Source organism: Herpailurus yagouaroundi, unplaced genomic scaffold (assembly GCF_014898765.1).
Source record: "Herpailurus yagouaroundi ecotype Mexico unplaced genomic scaffold, PumYag 188, whole genome shotgun sequence".
Classification (NCBI taxonomy): Eukaryota; Metazoa; Chordata; class Mammalia; order Carnivora; family Felidae; genus Herpailurus; species Herpailurus yagouaroundi.
In genome coordinates this window covers 38,705,315-38,721,343 of record NW_024412419.1, presented here as the reverse complement: position 1 = coordinate 38,721,343, position 16,029 = coordinate 38,705,315, and the positions used below count along the sequence as shown (strand labels likewise).

Here is a 16,029-nt window from a genome sequence, read left to right as displayed (position 1 = left end):
GCATAATTATACTTATTCCTCACAAGGACCCTGTGAGGTACATGGTGTCATTATCCGCATTTGATAGAGAAGCAAACCAAAGCATATGAGGCCAAGTAACTGGCATGTGGTCAGAGAGCCACAAAAGGGACAGCTGGGACTCAACCCCGGGCAGTCTGACTCCAGGTCCCGGTTGCTGAGACCAGATTGTGCTGGGCCTCGTGCAGGGTCAGACAGGTCTGTGAGTCAAAGGTCGCTGAGAGGTGAGGGGCATGAAGGCTGAGAAGACATTGGATTTGACGATTGAGTGTCATCAGTGGTCCTTCTGGTGTGTACCCATTTCACGGAAGGGTACAGAGGATGTTGGAAGTTGTTCACAAGGCAAACAGATAAAGGTGTGAGCAAGCGGGCAGAGGCATCCAGAAAAGTTGGCGGAGGAGTGGTTATGGAGAGTGTGGCATTGAGGAGACCCAGAAGTACGTGCAAGTACGTGCCAGCGTGCATGTGGGGGTGGGGGACAAGGGAGGGAGAAGGACCAGATGTGGGACTGCCAGGCTGTCCTAAGTTTCCAGGCCTTTTCTTTTTCTTTTTTAAACTCACAGAAAAGTTGCATAGTTATAGAGAATGTCCCCAGGCCATATGCTGACCCTACTTATCAGCCTTATTCACTCATTTCATTTTCTTAAAGCCTTTTCCCAGGCTGGCTGCCCCCCAAACCACGAGGCTTTGCCTCTTCTGCTGGTAAAGCACACTCCTCGGCCGCATGCAAGGTCCCGTATGACCCGGCCTGGGCCCACCCTTACGGCCATGTTTCCCTCACCCTGGCTAATCCCAGTCCTCCAGCCCAGCTCCTTCCAACATAGCCCACCTGTCGTCTCCATCTGACTCTGGCCGCCAAAGGAAAGGACCCAAGCCTTGGACCTCAGTGGCCTTTCACTCTCTCCCGGTGCCCGGCAAACAACCAACAAATGAAGGTTATCAGTAGAAAGCCACACAGAACAGAGATGCTGAGACACCAGGAAGAGATCACATCTGGGGTATCACCTGGGTCACGGAGGGCCCCGGAGGCTGAGCCCCCCCTAGAAGGGAGAGGAACCAAACTTCAGCCAGCCTCACAGAGCCTGAGCTCATCACCACGAACCTGTCTTTTCTGCAGAGACCCACCAAACCCACTTCCCAGGTGGGAAAGGAAGTGAGGGTGGACACAAGGTCAGACAGAGGCCTGTGCGTTGGATCTGCCCCACACCTCAGGATTGGGACTTGGAGCTCACTCAGTTTTCACTTTTGTAGGGACAGCTGTGTAGGGAACTCCAGGCCGCGCCCACACAGCTCCAGAAACCCTTTCCTTCTCCATCTGCAGGAAGATGTCAGAGTCCCGACCCTTGCTTGGCCAACTTCTCCACAAGGTGGGAGGCCCGGCCTGGACCACTGTGCGTGTAGGGAAGCGGGAGGTCCTGGTTCTGGTGATGGCCCCGGGGACATACAAACTTCCTCTTCTTCAAGGAGCAGTGCTCCGCAGCTGGGCCCCTGGGCTCCAGAAGCTTGAAAGACGCAAGCCCGCCCTCTCGTGGCCAGATGTCAGAACTGCAGCCTAACCACCCAGTCTCCACCTCCCCAGGCCTCCAGACCAGGCCAAGCCAAGCCTACACAGCATTGACCAGGCAGGGCCCTGCAGTCCCCATCTCTCTGAAGGCTTCATGTTCCCCAGGGTGAAAGAGAGGCACCGGTTCTACATGAGCGAAGGTGCATCGAAGGGCCACACCTATGCACAAACGCAGGCACGCCTCTGCCTTTTATTCTGGTTTTAGAAATAAGGATACATGTTCAGTGAGGTCAAAAAATCCACTCAAGGCCAAGCTTGTAAGCATCAGTCCCAGGGCAAGTCACATCCACCTGATGCTAGGTTTTCACCTATTAACTGCACATCAGTGACCCAGGCTGCTTTAAAAATACGTATCCGTGACCCTGACCCAGACCTACTGAATCCGAATCCCTGAGCAAAGGGTGGGAATGGGTCTTTACCAGCAAGATAAAGTGTGGTTCTGTATGGACAGCAGGGAACCAGACCACAGGACTGTTACCTCCTGAGGCCAGAGACGTGTTCAAGTGATTTTGTAATCCGCTAGTACTGGCCCATAAGAAATGGTCAATAGTATTCGTGAAATGAATGCATGAATGAGTGGAATGAACAGATGATTCTGAGGTCCCCCCAGCGCTGACAGCCTATAAATGTGTGACTCCGTCCCACACACATGCACGCAGACCTAGGCATTCACACGCAGACACGCTTAGGCACAGGTGTGTCCTAGGATGGCCCTCCCCTTCCTCCCATATGCACGCACACCTGCTTCTTTACTGGCCTGCGTTTAGTGTGTGCCCACTGGTTACCTGGCCCAGCCCTGGGCCCTGGCCAGACACCCCTCACAGTCCCCAGGGGCCAGCCCCACTTGGTAGAGTTCAGGTCCCGGGGGTGGTGACAAGCGAGGACGGGAAGAGGGCCTCCCCCCCCACCCCTCCACCGCGGGAAGGCTGGAGAGGCAGCGCGTCAGCCAGCAGGCGGCAGACAGGCAGCAGAGGCCCCTCTTGGCCGGCAGCCTGCTCGCACACTTGGCTGAACAGAGACAATGGTGGCCCGCTCCTCCAGCCCAGCCTCCTTCCCGCAGGCAGAGCCCGAGGTCCCTGAGTGTCCGGAACCTCCCCCAGAGCCCAGCTGGGAGGCAGCCAGAGGGCAGCACAAGGGGACTTCCCAGGGAGGGCAGCAAAGCCCCCTGTCAGCTGGCAGGGGGGCAGAGGGTGCAGGAGGGGGAGGGGCCCGGAAGGGACCCTGGGGCCCCTCCTCGGGAATGAAATGCAAGGAGTGGGGTGTGTGGGAGGGAGCCAGGCTTCCACTGGCCCTCACAGCTCTCAGACAAGCTCCTTCCGAGAGAGTCCCCAAGGGGTACAACACCACCTCTTGCCCCTCAGCCTCTCTCAGGGTCCCAACCTGGAGAACCTCCTTCCCTGCTCTGGAGAAACAAAGGCCCCTTGTTCCCAGGCCTCTCCACAGAGCTCTGGAGGCCCCAACCCCTTCTGGCCCTCACTGCCCACCATTGGCTCTGCTCCGATGATTAGCAATGGGGTGTGTGACGTGGGCCTGTCTCATTTGCCCCTGGTGCACGGATGCTTATCAGGGGGTAGGAGACAAAGGCCCAGGGTCCCAGAGTCAGCCTCACTGAGCTGAGTCCCTGCCCGAAAAGCCTACCTGTCAGGGGGTGGCACTGAGCAACCCTGCTCTCTGTCACCGGGGGCTGGCTGGGTTCTCCCAGGACCTCTCACAGCAGGCCACCTGATCCCCAGAGCAAGATCTTCCTCAGGACTATGGCTCCCCTAACTTGACTGCCCAGAGGCTTCCTCTGCCCCAGCTTCTCTCTGGAAGCCCAGGGGTACTCCGATGCTCAAATGAGTGCTAAGCTGCCCCCAGGCCCCAAAAATGTGGCCACTCTGGATTGTGGAAGGGTAGAGAGTGACACGGGAGTGCAGCCAAACCCCGGACCTCCCTCCTCCCTCGGAAGTGACCGGGGACCAGGGCAGCTGGGGGCTGCCGTGGGGGTGGGCGCAGCAGTTTGGGAAAGCTCCAGTGAACGCAGGAGGGAGCGAGGACCACAGGGGAACGGGGGTTGTCCTTCCGTGGGAAAGGGGTAGGCCTCATCCCCCACCACGGACCCACTGAAACAAGCCTCCTCCGTGGGGTCTCAGGTCCACCCCGAGCAGGGGCCAGAGTCTGGGAGGTGGCGTCGGCTTCACAGCTGATTGCGGTTCCTCTTGGGGATGATCTTCCGGTAAGTTCTACGCTCTGAGATGTTGCGCTTCACCTTGGCCGTGGTGGGGGCCTCGTCCTGGTGCAGGGACGGGCTCGAGTGGGATTTCTTCAGGCTGGGCTTGGGCTCCTGAGTGCCTCCGGCTTCCCTCCCCAGCTGCTCTTCCCACAGGTCCAGGTCATCCGAGGGGTAGTGAAGACGGGCCACCAGCAGCTGCACGTACGTCTCATAGCGGGTTTTCTGCAACACACGGGCCCCGCCACCTTAGCGCTTCCCTGGCTGCAGGGTAGGAGGAAGCTGGAATCTCGAGGGGCAGACAGCTCACACGTGTGAGGAAGAGGGCTAGACCAACAGCCAATGTCTGTCCCACGCTCCAGCAACCAGACTGCAGAACACAGCAGCCTCGCGTCCGAGCCCTGGGGTTACCTGGATAGTATCATCCGGACCCCGCCAGCCCAGCCCCATTCTAACCGCCACCGCCTTGTAGGGCTGTAACTAACGTCTCCAGAACGTGCTACATCTCTGAGACACTAAAAGACCCATAACCCGCTAGGCCTGATCTGTGCAGCACGGCGCACAAACAGCTCACATCTGTACTGAAGCCTAATTGAGTCTGAATAGCATTTTAACAATTGGCATCTGGAGAGAGAGATGCTAACTACCCTTCATCTGTTTAACACTCCCGAGGCCTCCGTAACTAGCAGCCTTGGGATACAGGTCCCAGCGTACTAAGCGCGTTCCCGTCTTCCACCCCGCTGGACCCTCAGCCCAGCCCTGGGTGGCTGGGGGGCCCACGCATCATTGTCTCTGCTCTCTACAGAGGGGAGTGAGGTCTGGGGAGGGCCAGGGGCTTGGCTACAGGTTGCAGCTGGTCACAGGCAGGGAGAGGGCAGCGTGAGGCCCCGTGTGCACAGCAGTGCCCCTCACCTACTCCTCGGGCATAGGGTCCCAGAAGGTGCACGGATGAGAGACCGTAGCAGAATCTGGGTGTAAGGTGGGGCGGGGGCGGGGGGGAGTCAGGGATAAGCCATTTTGGCATCGATCATTGGGCTAATATAAACGAGGCTCGACCCTGACTGGAGCGGCGTGTGAATTCATCATTTTCGGTCAAGTTGTTTAATCTCTCTTTGCCTCAGTTTCCTCATCTGTAAAGTCAGGACAACAGTCCCTACCTCAGAGTTGTCAGACAACTAAACAAGATAATAGAGGCAAGTAATACAAGCTCCATAAATATTGCCCATTAGTATTAGGTAGGTATTAGGGGAGATCATTCAACTGAAATCGTTTTTCCTTCAATTTAGGGAAAGCCAAATACAGTATACTCTTGGGTGAAAGAAAGTTATAAAAAGAAGGCCCCCTGTGAGTGTTTGCGGACAGACAAGCAGCTGCTGGGTGCCCCCACGACAAGAAGTGAAGAGGTCTGAGGGCACAAGGACACGCACACTTCGCGCAAGCCCCTGCCCGCGCGGGTGCCTACAGGGCCTCCCTCCGCCAGGGCAGCTGGGGAAACTAAGGCTGCAAGGACGGATGCGGCCACGAGAGGGCGGCAGAGGGCCCAACCGAGGGAACTGGAGGCGAGCCGGGCGGGCGGAGACTCGGCTCCTGACCTCATACTCCAGGTACTCCTTCCGCAAGCGGTACTCTTCCAACTCTCGGCTGCGGCCGCGCCGCTCCGGTAAGTTCCTCTGCAGATCCAGCAGGTCATCGGAGGCAGCGTCCAGGCAGTTCTCGTGGGATCGATGCTGCTCCTCCTGGGAGCGGGAGGCAGAGGGGGAAGCTGTTTCTCCGCTCCCCTCCGTTCCCGAGCCCAGGTGCACAGCCCATCGGCAAACCCCACTTCGTTCCCGGGCCCAGGTGCGCAGCCCCTCCCTCCCACCTCCCCTCTCGTCCCGCGTCCCGCGCAGCGCCCTTCCCCGCCGCACCCGGCCCTTCCGGGGGCTGTACCAGGGAGCTCTGCGCGGGGCCCACGGGCAGGATGGGCCTGACGAATCTGCGCTGGGAGCCCACCGCTGCGGGGAAGGGCGGCGCCGAGTGCGTGGCGGCGGCCAGGTTGATGCGCGCGATCCAGGAACTCATCTCCTTAGCAGTGCTGCGGGCAGAGGAGGCCGTGGGTCCCCAAGGTCACAGGGTCGGTCCCGCCCCTCCCTCACCCCCCCAGCTTCCTGCGGTCTGCACAGTCTTCCAGGACTGCTTCAGGACCCAGCGCCTCAAAAAGCCAGAAGCGCTGCCACTGATCGAGGTGGCTGACCTCTGCTGGTGGTGTTAGTCATCCATCAAAGAGGAAAATCTGGGAAGGCACTAGATTTTAGACCAAATGTCCAAGCCAGTGCTCAGTTGCTAGAGGCTTCCTGGAATCCTCCGCTCGGAATTGGGAGGCTTGACCGGGACTTAACACGCGGGAGGCAGATGCACTGGGGAAGCAGCCCGGGTCAGAAGAGGCCAGCAGGCAGCACCAGGCTCTGGGGCCGCCCTAGGACCCCTTCCAAAGGCTGCAGCATTCTCAGGCTTCCTGGTGAAGAAGGCCACTCCCGCCGGGTCCCAGCCAGCAGCCATCAGAGGGTGAGCAAGCGATGGGGAGAGGACAGCGGGGGCTTTGCTGCTGTCTGTCACCCCAGGAGGACTTACGGTGCCTGGAAGAGGTAGAGCCGCCAGTCGGCAGTCCGCAGCTGGAAGACGTGCGGCTTCTTGGTGTAATGGATGGCCGGGGTGGCCAGCGAGTGGTGCACCCCCACGGGCTCGTCCACCATCTGCCCCACCAAACTCTCCTCTGCAGGGCCGTGGTCCTCTCCCTGCCACGGGGCCCAGGGGCCCAGAAAAGAGGTTATCATCTGTTGCCCACCCTCCGAACCATCCTGGGCCTTTCCCTGTTCCCCCACCCTGCCCGTCAGGGGTGTGCACCCCATTCCTACCTTCAGGAAGTAGAGAACCATCCCCCGAAGCAAGGTGTGGAACATCTTCCAGCCGCGCTTGCCCCACGGTGCTGCCCCAGGAGTACACAAAGGTGGGCGCCCCATCCAGACACGTAGACACACACGGCCCCCTCCCCCACCAACTCAGTCCCTGCCCAGGGTCCACGGAGACACGCAGCATAGCAACACAACAAAACACAGTCACAAGCAAGCATGCACCATGCCTCACGCCCAGGCAATCAACAAACAACAAACAACAAAAGAGATGTCCACGCCGGCCGCCCCCTCTCCGAACACTCCCACCCACGAGCACAGACCCACTAGACATCTTTCTGGTCCCATCCAGAGAGGCACAGGGACTCAGTCCTCAAGCAGAAGAAGGCCTGCTTCCCTAGAGTCCCCTCCCAGCCTGGCTCTGGTCCTGTCGCTGGCCTGCTCTAAAGCCTTCACCTGTCTGAGAGATGAGGCCAAATTCACCTCCTTCTGTTCTCTGTCACACACACCCCCATTCAGAGCAAACTGCGTCTACTCCTTTGTCTACTGGGAATGCCCTCTTGCCCTCCGTTCCTCCAAGGTTCAGCTCAGATACCATCATGTCCCAGAAGCCTGACCCGTCCCTGTCCCCCATATCTCATCCCCCAAACGAAACCAAAACCTAGCCCTTCTCCACACCCCCCCCGTATTTGATCTTACCCTCCCTACACCACTTACCAATCTCTACCTTTTATCCCAGACACCCATGCGACTGTCTGACTTCCCCTCACCACAGGGACCCTGGAGGGCAGGGTCTGTCTTGTCCCCGTGCCCCCACCCCCTGGCATCTTACATAGCGCCCAGCACACGGTCACCAGCAAGGAAAGAACACAGGGGCCGGTCCCTGACCTGTGCGATCTCTCCGCACACCCGCACGCGTCAGCCGTGTCCCCGAGCAGAGCCACTGTAGTACGCACGCACACACTCTGGTTCAATGGCAGATGTAAGCCCCGCACAGCGACAGGGCAGCACTCACTCTTCTTGCCATCTGCATCATGATGCATCTTCCGGGCCAGGATGCCCTGCTTGTAGGTGGGTGCCATGGGGTTCTGGGCCAGCTGCAGGAAGGGCTTGTTCATCTTGCCCGCAGCGGGAGACAGCTGGGCCTTCTCTGGTCCGGCTGCGTCTTCTTCGTCCCTGGACATCAGAGAATCAGGCTGGGGGTACTGGCCGGGCAAAGGCCACCAGGAGGCACCCGTAGCCTCAGCACCCCCCACCCTCTCTCTCACTGGGAAGCCAGATCACCCAGGACCTCCCAAGAGGAGTCCTTCCAAGCCAGCTCATCCGTTCCTGTCATCCCCAGCCCCACCTCCAGGTGTGACCTGGGCTCCTCCACCTGCTTTGAAACTGGCCCTCACTCAGTGGGGGAGCACTGTCCGGGGCCTTGGGGCTCCTCCAACTCTCAGGTGGGCAGGTGGAGGGAGGACAGGCCCAGAGACGGGGAAGGGGTGGGGAGTGCGGGGAAGGGGGCTGTCACTTACACAGCCCATTCAAGCTTCTCACTTCGGATAGACCAGTAGAAGGCCTAGAAGAGAAGGCACATAGTGGGCAGGGAGCCTCGGCCTGTGGGGCCCAAACTCCACCTGGCATCGGTAGGACAAGGGCAGGCCGCAGTCGGCCTCATCCACCCCCAACACAGCTGCCCTTCCTTGAGCGGGAAGCTCATTCATGCATCCACGTACCCATGCAGGCGTGCAACCATTTACGGAGCCTTCACCGTGTGCCAGGCACCATGCCAGATGCTGGAGACAAGGTGAGCAAAGCAATCCTAGTCCCTACCTGAGCTTAGTGAGGCCTGAGCTAGTTCTCCTGAGAAGATGAATCATCCACATACCATCCCGCCCATGGGACACAGCAGGAACGGCTGACTGACGGGGGCAATAAATATACGGTGAACGAATGAATAAATGAGGTGCCGGAACATTGAAATGATATAACAAAGAGTATTCGTGTCGATGCATCCTGCTTGCATGCCTCTGGAGCCCTGGCAATGCCTGGCACACAGCAAGGGTGCAAGAAATGTTCACCCCACAGACAAAAGAACCAGGGCCAACACTGCTTACGAAAAGCATGCCGTGTGCCTCGCCCCGCTCTGAGCACCTGACAACCTTTATTTCACTGTGATAACCACACCATAAAGTGGTTGCTACCCCAGGAGGAGCCCAAGTGGGCCAAGGGACAAGAATTCAAACCCTAGAACCTGTGGTTCCTAAGTCTTAGACTTCAAACTGCCCTTTGTTCGTTCAGAGGACCAAGAAACCAGTGTTCCTCACATTCCCCAGGCCTCAGAATCGCCGGGAAGCCTAAGAGAACATTTTAGGGGCCCCAGCCCCAGAGATTCTAATTCAGTAGGTCCGAGGCAGGGAGCCTGTGAATTTCCACAAGCCGACAAATACCAAGGTGGTGCTGATGCGGCTGGCTAGGACCCACGCTTTGGGACCTTCCATACACAAGCCTGTCCTCCCAAAGATAATGCAGCAGAGGCAGGCCCAGGCTGGGAGCCCCTGGCACCGTGAGCCCAGGGAGCGCCCCCCCACCCTGGCACCCTCCCTCCCCACCATACCTTCAGCAGCTCCTTGGGGAAGTTCCCGCCGTCACACAAGCCGTTCAGGTTGGTTATGAATTCTTGGCAAGTCATGCTCTTCCCAATGTTCTGTGGCCCATGTAGAGGAGGGGGACTGCTGGCACACACTCCTCACCCCAACAGAATAACCCCCCAGGCGGACACTCTGGAACCTTCTCCAGTTCTCCAGACCTACCTCCCCCGGGCCCTTCCATGACTCCACCTCGGGCCTCTGGCCTCAACCCCCCCTCTTCCGGCACCCCCGCCCTCTCACCTGTCCATGCAGGTCTGTGTTAAGGAGCATGATGGCACAGGTCAAGGTGTGTACAGAATCTGCTCCAGAGGGAGGTGAGTGCAGAGAAAGCTCATTGGAACCGGGACTCCCGCATTTCCACCTGCCCGTGCTGGGTGGGGTGACCCCCAAATGCTTCTCTGGTTCTCCACAGTCCCCCAGACACTCCCACCAGCAGCTACCCAGTGAACTCCTGAGTGGACCAGGGGACACTTCCATGCAACCCCCTCCCAGGCACCCCAGGACCCCCCTGCCCTGCCTTCAGGGCCAGCCCCTTCCTACCTGCAGAGGAGAAGACCCCAGGATTGCAGTAATGGAAGCGTTTGGAGAACTGGTAGAGGATTCGCTCCCGCTCCTGAGTCTCCCCACTGAGCACCAGGGCCTGCAGGAAGACCCTGGAAGGAGGGCCAGAGTCCAGGATGGAGCCCAGGCTGGGGCAGCCAGCAGGCTCCAGAGCCGGGGGGCAGTCAAGATTCCAGCCCTCGCCAGTGCCGCCACCTCCCAGCCATCCCTCCGCCCCAGAGACGGCCCAGGGGTCTTACCGGAGGGCGCGGTCGAGGCTCTGGCCTCCAAACTGGAAGAAGGACAAGTACTCCTCAGCCACAGCCCTGCTGAAGTCATCGCTGTGGACAGGAAATGGGCATGAAGCCTGCACTGGGGGTCGGGGCCCCAGGGCCTGCACACGTCCCAAGAGGACGAGGGGGCAAGGGGGCAGCAGGCCTCTGGTCTGCCACTGGCACCATCCAACACCGAGTGGGGAGGACACGAGGAGTTGGGTAGGGGAGACAAGGGGGCCGGTCCACTGGCTCTAAGCAGGGCTCGAGAGTATGGACAAGCGGTGACATGCGTGATGAAGAGGAAGAGGCAGGCAGGGCAAGGGGGTGGGGGGGAGGCATGGATTGGGACAGGAATGACAGGGTGAAGGTCAGCAGTGGGGCAGCAGGGACACAGGGACAGGAGGGGCGACCGGCGGATGGAGTCTACCAACCACTCCTCCCTCCCCTGACTTGACCTCCAGCCTTGCTCAGGCTCAAAGCCCCTTACTTCTTCTGTAGGTAGGCAGCCACTTCAGACTTCCGAAAGCCTTCCAGGTGATAGAGGCGAGAGGCCAAGTTCCAGGCCACCTTGTCGGTCCTCACACCATTCGCCAGCTTGTCTCCAGCCTGTGGCCTTTGGCCTTCCTCGGGGGACTGTGTTTGGGGCATGGGGCTCTCAGGAAGCCTGCAAAAGTCCAACAGTGTGCTCAGACTACCACGGGGGCTGGACAGGAAGGCGTGTGGGGCAAGTGTCCCTACAGGTCAGTCCTGGAAGGGATGCTCAGAGTCCCTGCCCAGAGCTCAGCAGGCGAGCTAGAGCTCCAGGGCCTTGAGCGGTGGGGGCCGAGGGAAGCTGGACCAGGGCCTCACCGGGGAAAGAGGCAGCGTCACAGCCTGCTTGGCCTGGCCTGGTCTGGGCACCAGGAGAATCCAGCCTGCAAGGGCTGGAGCCAAGCTTAGCACCTGGCACTTTCTCGGGCAGGATGTTCTGAGCCTAGTTCATCTGAGGTGGCAGGTGTCCCCTTTGAAGACACCAGTGGTATTTAATCCATCCCCAGGAGGGATGGCATTTGTCTCTCCAAACCCCACCAGCCACTCATCTCCCTCACCTGTCCTGCCCTGCCCGTGTCGCCTCCGTGCCCTCTTCCCCCTGCCAGCCCCAGCCCCAGGCTTCACTCCTAGAGCTGGAGCCACGGAAGGTGCACGGAGGAGGGAAGCACAGGAAGCCAGCCCGGCTTCAGGCACAGCTACAGCTCGGGAGTCAAAGAGGCGGCTTCCGACCTCTCCAAGCCGCCTCTCCCTTCTCACAGGCAGCCCTTCGATAAAGGAAGCCGTCACCACAGGAGCCCAGATGGTGAGCTGTCATTATCGCGAGCTTACAGGGGCCCAGGCAACCCCGACAGACTCAGGGAACACTCGGAGCCTGGCAGCTAGAACCCTGGAAGTCACCGAGCCCAGCCTCTCCCTGACTCCTCCGGTTCCCTGCAGTATGACAACCAGGGGCGGTGGGGGGGGTGGGGAATTCTCGTGATGTGCCCACTCATTATCCAAGTGACCACGGTTAGGGGGCTGTACGGGTAAGCAAAACTCATCAGAACGTGAAAATGTTCACTGATCAGCCGGCCACTTATAAAATTAGGCTGCACTCGACAGCACTCTCTCCTTTAACACAAACGTCCATCTCTGGCTGCCCACCCCCCTTCCCGGGGCATGTCTTGGCTGCTCATTTCTCACTGCTTCCTGAGGCTTCAAACGCACCCAGCAAGGTGGGGCCAGCATAACAGAGACCCACTGAAAAGTGAAATTACAAATCTCGCCAAAAAAACGTTTAATTTCATGAAGTCCGTGTAAGTGATGCCAGAAGGTTCCAGGAATCACATGGAAAGCCACAGACAAACAAGGAACTGGAGGATTTACTCCACTGGACAACTGAAGAGAAGAAAAATAATGACACATTTGTCACACCTAAACGGAACTATGTGAATACCCAGCTGAGCAAGCCCTAAAATACGTTTATAGGAACGACCTAGTCGATTAGCGTTGTTACAATGGGGAGTTACTTTGGGGGTAGAAAAAATAAGGCAAATATGAACTGTCACAGGATTGACATGGGGCAATGCATCCTGCTTGCACTTAAATTGGACACTTTAAATGGGTGAATTGTATGGTATGTGAATTCTTTCTCAAAAAAGCTGTTATTAAAATAAATTAATTGAGGGGCGTGCCAGGTGGTTCAGTCGGTTAAGTGTCTGACTTCGGCTCAGGTCATGATCTCACAGTTCTTGAGTTTGAGCCCCGCCTCCAGCTCTGTGCTGACAGCTCAGAGCCTGGAGCCTGCTTCAGATTCTGTGTCTCCCTCTCTCTCTGCTCCTCCCCTACTCACACTCTGTCTCTCTCTCTCTCTCTCAAAAATAGACATTACAACAAATGAATTGAAATGAAATGAAAAGTAAAATAAAATATAATAAAAATAACCTCTGTGACCTCACTGTGACAGTCAGGCCCAAAGGAGACATCTCTTGGGGCCAGCAGACTCAGGCCAGGAACATTAATCCTATATTGTGCTAAAAATAAGATTCAACTTATTTATTTATGTAATACTTAACATCATAGCAAGCAAAGCCCCGATCAAGCCTTTGTTTCATTATTTACTATGAAAGTATGCTTCTCATTTTAAGCAGATTTACTTACTTTTATTTTGGGTTGAATTGACTGGAGTTTTGGTATGACAAGCCCTGTCTTCTCAGATTCTGAGAGACTCCCCTGATTACCTAGCCTCCAAACACCTCCAGAGACTCCAGAGTGGAGTTTTCCAGATGCATGAGGAAGATGCTTTGGTTTCTGGCCATGCCTGAGGCTCTGTCCCCATCATCCAGTAACACTGAGCTAGGAGTGGGGCCAACCTTCCAGTTGGTGCGACCAGAACTGTCACCGGTGCCTCCTGGTCTCTTCAGTATGTCCCTACTCAGCCAGCCAGAGAACAAAACCTCTTTCCTGGGTGGAGACCCCAGGTCAGACATCTAGGCTGGCTTCCCAGGTGTCCTGTTCCTGCCTCCGGCCACAGTTTTGGGGCTATTCAATCCTGCCATGGGCCCCAACATCCACCCCCTTGATTCCAGTCAAACTTCCCCTTGGTGTTCCGGCTTCCCCTGAGATCTTAGCCAGCACCCTGGACCTAGGCTCATGGATGGATTTCTCCTAGACATCTCAAATTCAAAGCAGTGTGTAATCCCCACATCACAAGCTCTGACCTTCACATTCCCCAGCCCTGCCTAGCACGACTCCTATTTTTCTGGGCACCTGGCCCCGGTCAGGTTCCCCGAACACTTCCCCTTCCTCCTCTCCCGGTGCCCAGACTCTCAGGGCATTGCCTCAGCACACACAAATCCCACCCCACGTGTGTAACTGTCTGCTTCTTGGTTTCTCGTGCTTTCAAACCCTTCAGTGTTTCCCAGAGCTTCTGTCACCCAGTCCTATACCCCTGGCTTAATAGATATCAGTGTGTTAAATCCCACTGTGCGTTTCTCACGCTCTGTCCAGACCAGGGCATTCCTAAATGTATACACAATTAGAGAGCTGGTCAGTCTAACACTTACCCTTCTGTAGAAGTCAAGTGAGGACCAGGCTGGATGACGGCTCCAGCCTCTGGAGTCCTGGCTGGGCCTTCACTCTTTACTTCCTTCCCTGGGTTTGGAGCGTCTCTGGCCTCCTCTTTCTCCAGGAAACTTGGCTTTGCCCCATCTGTCTCCAGGAGTGAAGGGCGTGAAGCATCTAGTGTCCACTCGGGAAAACTGCTGCCCTGGAGGGGGCCCCAGAGCCGCGGGCTGCCTTCCTTGGAGGACACAGGGCTGGGCCTGGGGCCAGGGCCTCTGCTCTCAGACTCAGGGCTGCTAGGTTCCGGTGAAGACGCTGAGCTCCCTGGGGAGCCAGGAGCCAAGGTGCAGGGAGCAGATTCCTGGGGACACTCAGCATCACTGTCACCTGAGGAAGAGCATGGAGTGAAGCTGACACGGGGCGAGAGGCAGACTGAGGGCAAAGGGGTGCAGCAGAGCCAGGAAAACAGCCTGGGAAGCCACCTCCACGAGCTCCCTCCCCGGGGCTCCTCCCCTGGAGCTGGGCAGCACGTTCTGTCCCTCCTTTGGGCAGTGACCTCCCACATGCAGAGGCAGTGGCCAGAGAGCTCCCAGGAGACTCCAGTCCCGAGGCAACCTGGGGTTCAGGACTTCCTAAACGACTAGGACCCAGGCATCAGAAACGCTGGGTCTTTTGTCCATTTCTTCATTTATTCTATGAAATGAGCATTTTCAAACCCATGGTCCTGATGAAGTCACAGAGGCAGAAGCAGGATTAAACCCCAAGTCTGTCTGGCTCCAAGAAAATATAATGAGACTTCTCAATGACACCTGTGAATCCAAGGATGATCTCTGTCCCCACCTGGATCCAAAGCCTCCCATCACCCAATTTCCCAGAGCCCATAATAGGTCTCACCTCTGTCCTGGGAGAGAAGAGGCCCCCGGGGCCAGGAAGGACCCTCTTCTGTCTGCCAGCCTTCAGGGCTGGGCAGGGCCTGTTGAGAGAGGCACAGGATCTCCATGAGCCCTGGAGGCACTGAGAGGGGAAGGTGGGGAAGGGAGAAGGACTTGAGTAAACAGGGCCCCTCCCTCCCTGCTGTCTTCCCACCCAGACAACATGGCCCCAGTCCAGTCTAGTCTGGGTCCTCAGTTCAGAAGAGGAATCCTGGATGGGAAAAGACCCACATCCCAGAAGTGCTGGTGCCGGGCCCTAGTATGACCGGGCTCATGTTCCTCCATACGGATGGGGCAGGGGAGGCCAAGAGAGGGGAAATGACTTGCCCAAGGTAATGCAGGATGTATGGCGGGGCTAGGTCCTGCGTCCCAGGCTTTATCCACACAGGATGCTGCAGACGCAGTGGGGTCACAGCTGTTTCCCAGAGAAGTCTTAGAAAGAGAGGCAAGAGGTTTGACCTGAGGGAGACTGTTCTTAGGGCCTTTAACACACCCTACAAGGCCTCCGGGGCCTCCCATCCAGGCTCACTGACTTCTTGCCTTCTCTGCCCCCAGCCTCCTCCCTCCATGGGCTGCAGCACCGGCCCCAGGGGGGCTGGATTCTAGGGAGAGTGGCAGCACCCAGGCACTGGGATGGGAGCAAGTGCCACTTGCTGTGAGGATGGGGCTCCCAGGCTTCCCTCTGAGGACCCCCAGGGTGCCAGAGCAACAAGGGTCACGTACAGAGCCATAACGGCCCACACTGGGCACTCCCAGCCTTTGGGTGAGGGGACTCCAACAGTCCCCAGCAGCATCGCTGATCTTGGGGTCAGGTGAGAGAGCCGTTCGGGTTAATGGCTCTTCTGCATTGTTCTTTGCAAACAGAGATTAGAAAGTTACAGCCCTGCTCTGCCATCTTGACTTTCCTTATCTCTTAAGCAGAGGTCTCCCTGGGAAAACTGCTCCCTGCTGTCTCACATCACTTGTCCCCGTAACTTGTCCTAGTTGATCTCAAGGACCTCTGCCATTGTCGCAGGGGCCTGATCTATCAACACGGGGGCGGGGGGGGGCGGCGGGGGCGGTGTTGAAAGATGGTGAACTAAAAGTAACTAAATGCTAAAATCTCTCAAGAAAAGAGAGGACAAGACTCCTAAAACAGACATCTCCCGGCCAGGGGCAGAGGTCATCTTGCAGGCTGAGCCCTGCCCTGTTACAGCTGGGAAGGTCTTGGAGGTGGGAGGGGTGGAGACTAAGAATGGCCTGGAACACGCTGCAATTGGAGGAGCTGTTTGTTCTCCAAATGTGTCCAGACACAGCCCCCTGAAACTGGTGAGATGGAGACATTTGTGCACTTAATTGCCATCGTGTTCTGTTGACATCATGGCGTTCATGAAACAAACGAAGGACTCATAATT

The 16,029-nt window shown here is 57.6% G+C and overlaps 1 protein-coding gene across 6 annotated transcripts in view; it reads right to left on the bottom strand.

Moving 5' to 3' along the window:
* Positions 1-1,742: 1,742 nt before the first annotated feature.
* The window catches only part of PSD4 (pleckstrin and Sec7 domain containing 4), a 35,464-nt gene continuing 21,177 nt past the window's right edge, over positions 1,743-16,029 (bottom strand). For all 6 annotated transcript variants that reach the window (XM_040496790.1, XM_040496788.1, XM_040496791.1 and 3 more), the window contains 15 exons: positions 14,963-15,067; positions 14,598-14,676; positions 13,706-14,090; positions 10,618-10,794; positions 10,116-10,196; positions 9,856-9,968; positions 9,556-9,614; positions 9,282-9,371; positions 8,200-8,243; positions 7,695-7,855; positions 6,686-6,756; positions 6,402-6,565; positions 5,721-5,865; positions 5,384-5,527; positions 1,743-4,016 (listed from right to left, as the gene is read on the bottom strand). In XM_040496790.1, coding sequence (XP_040352724.1) covers positions 3,759-4,016; positions 5,384-5,527; positions 5,721-5,865; positions 6,402-6,565; positions 6,686-6,756; positions 7,695-7,855; positions 8,200-8,243; positions 9,282-9,371; positions 9,556-9,614; positions 9,856-9,968; positions 10,116-10,196; positions 10,618-10,794; positions 13,706-14,090; positions 14,598-14,676; positions 14,963-15,067 — 2,076 coding nt within the window. In that variant the 3' untranslated portion in view covers positions 1,743-3,758. The remainder of the gene's footprint in view (positions 4,017-5,383; positions 5,528-5,720; positions 5,866-6,401; positions 6,566-6,685; positions 6,757-7,694; positions 7,856-8,199; positions 8,244-9,281; positions 9,372-9,555; positions 9,615-9,855; positions 9,969-10,115; positions 10,197-10,617; positions 10,795-13,705; positions 14,091-14,597; positions 14,677-14,962; positions 15,068-16,029) is intronic.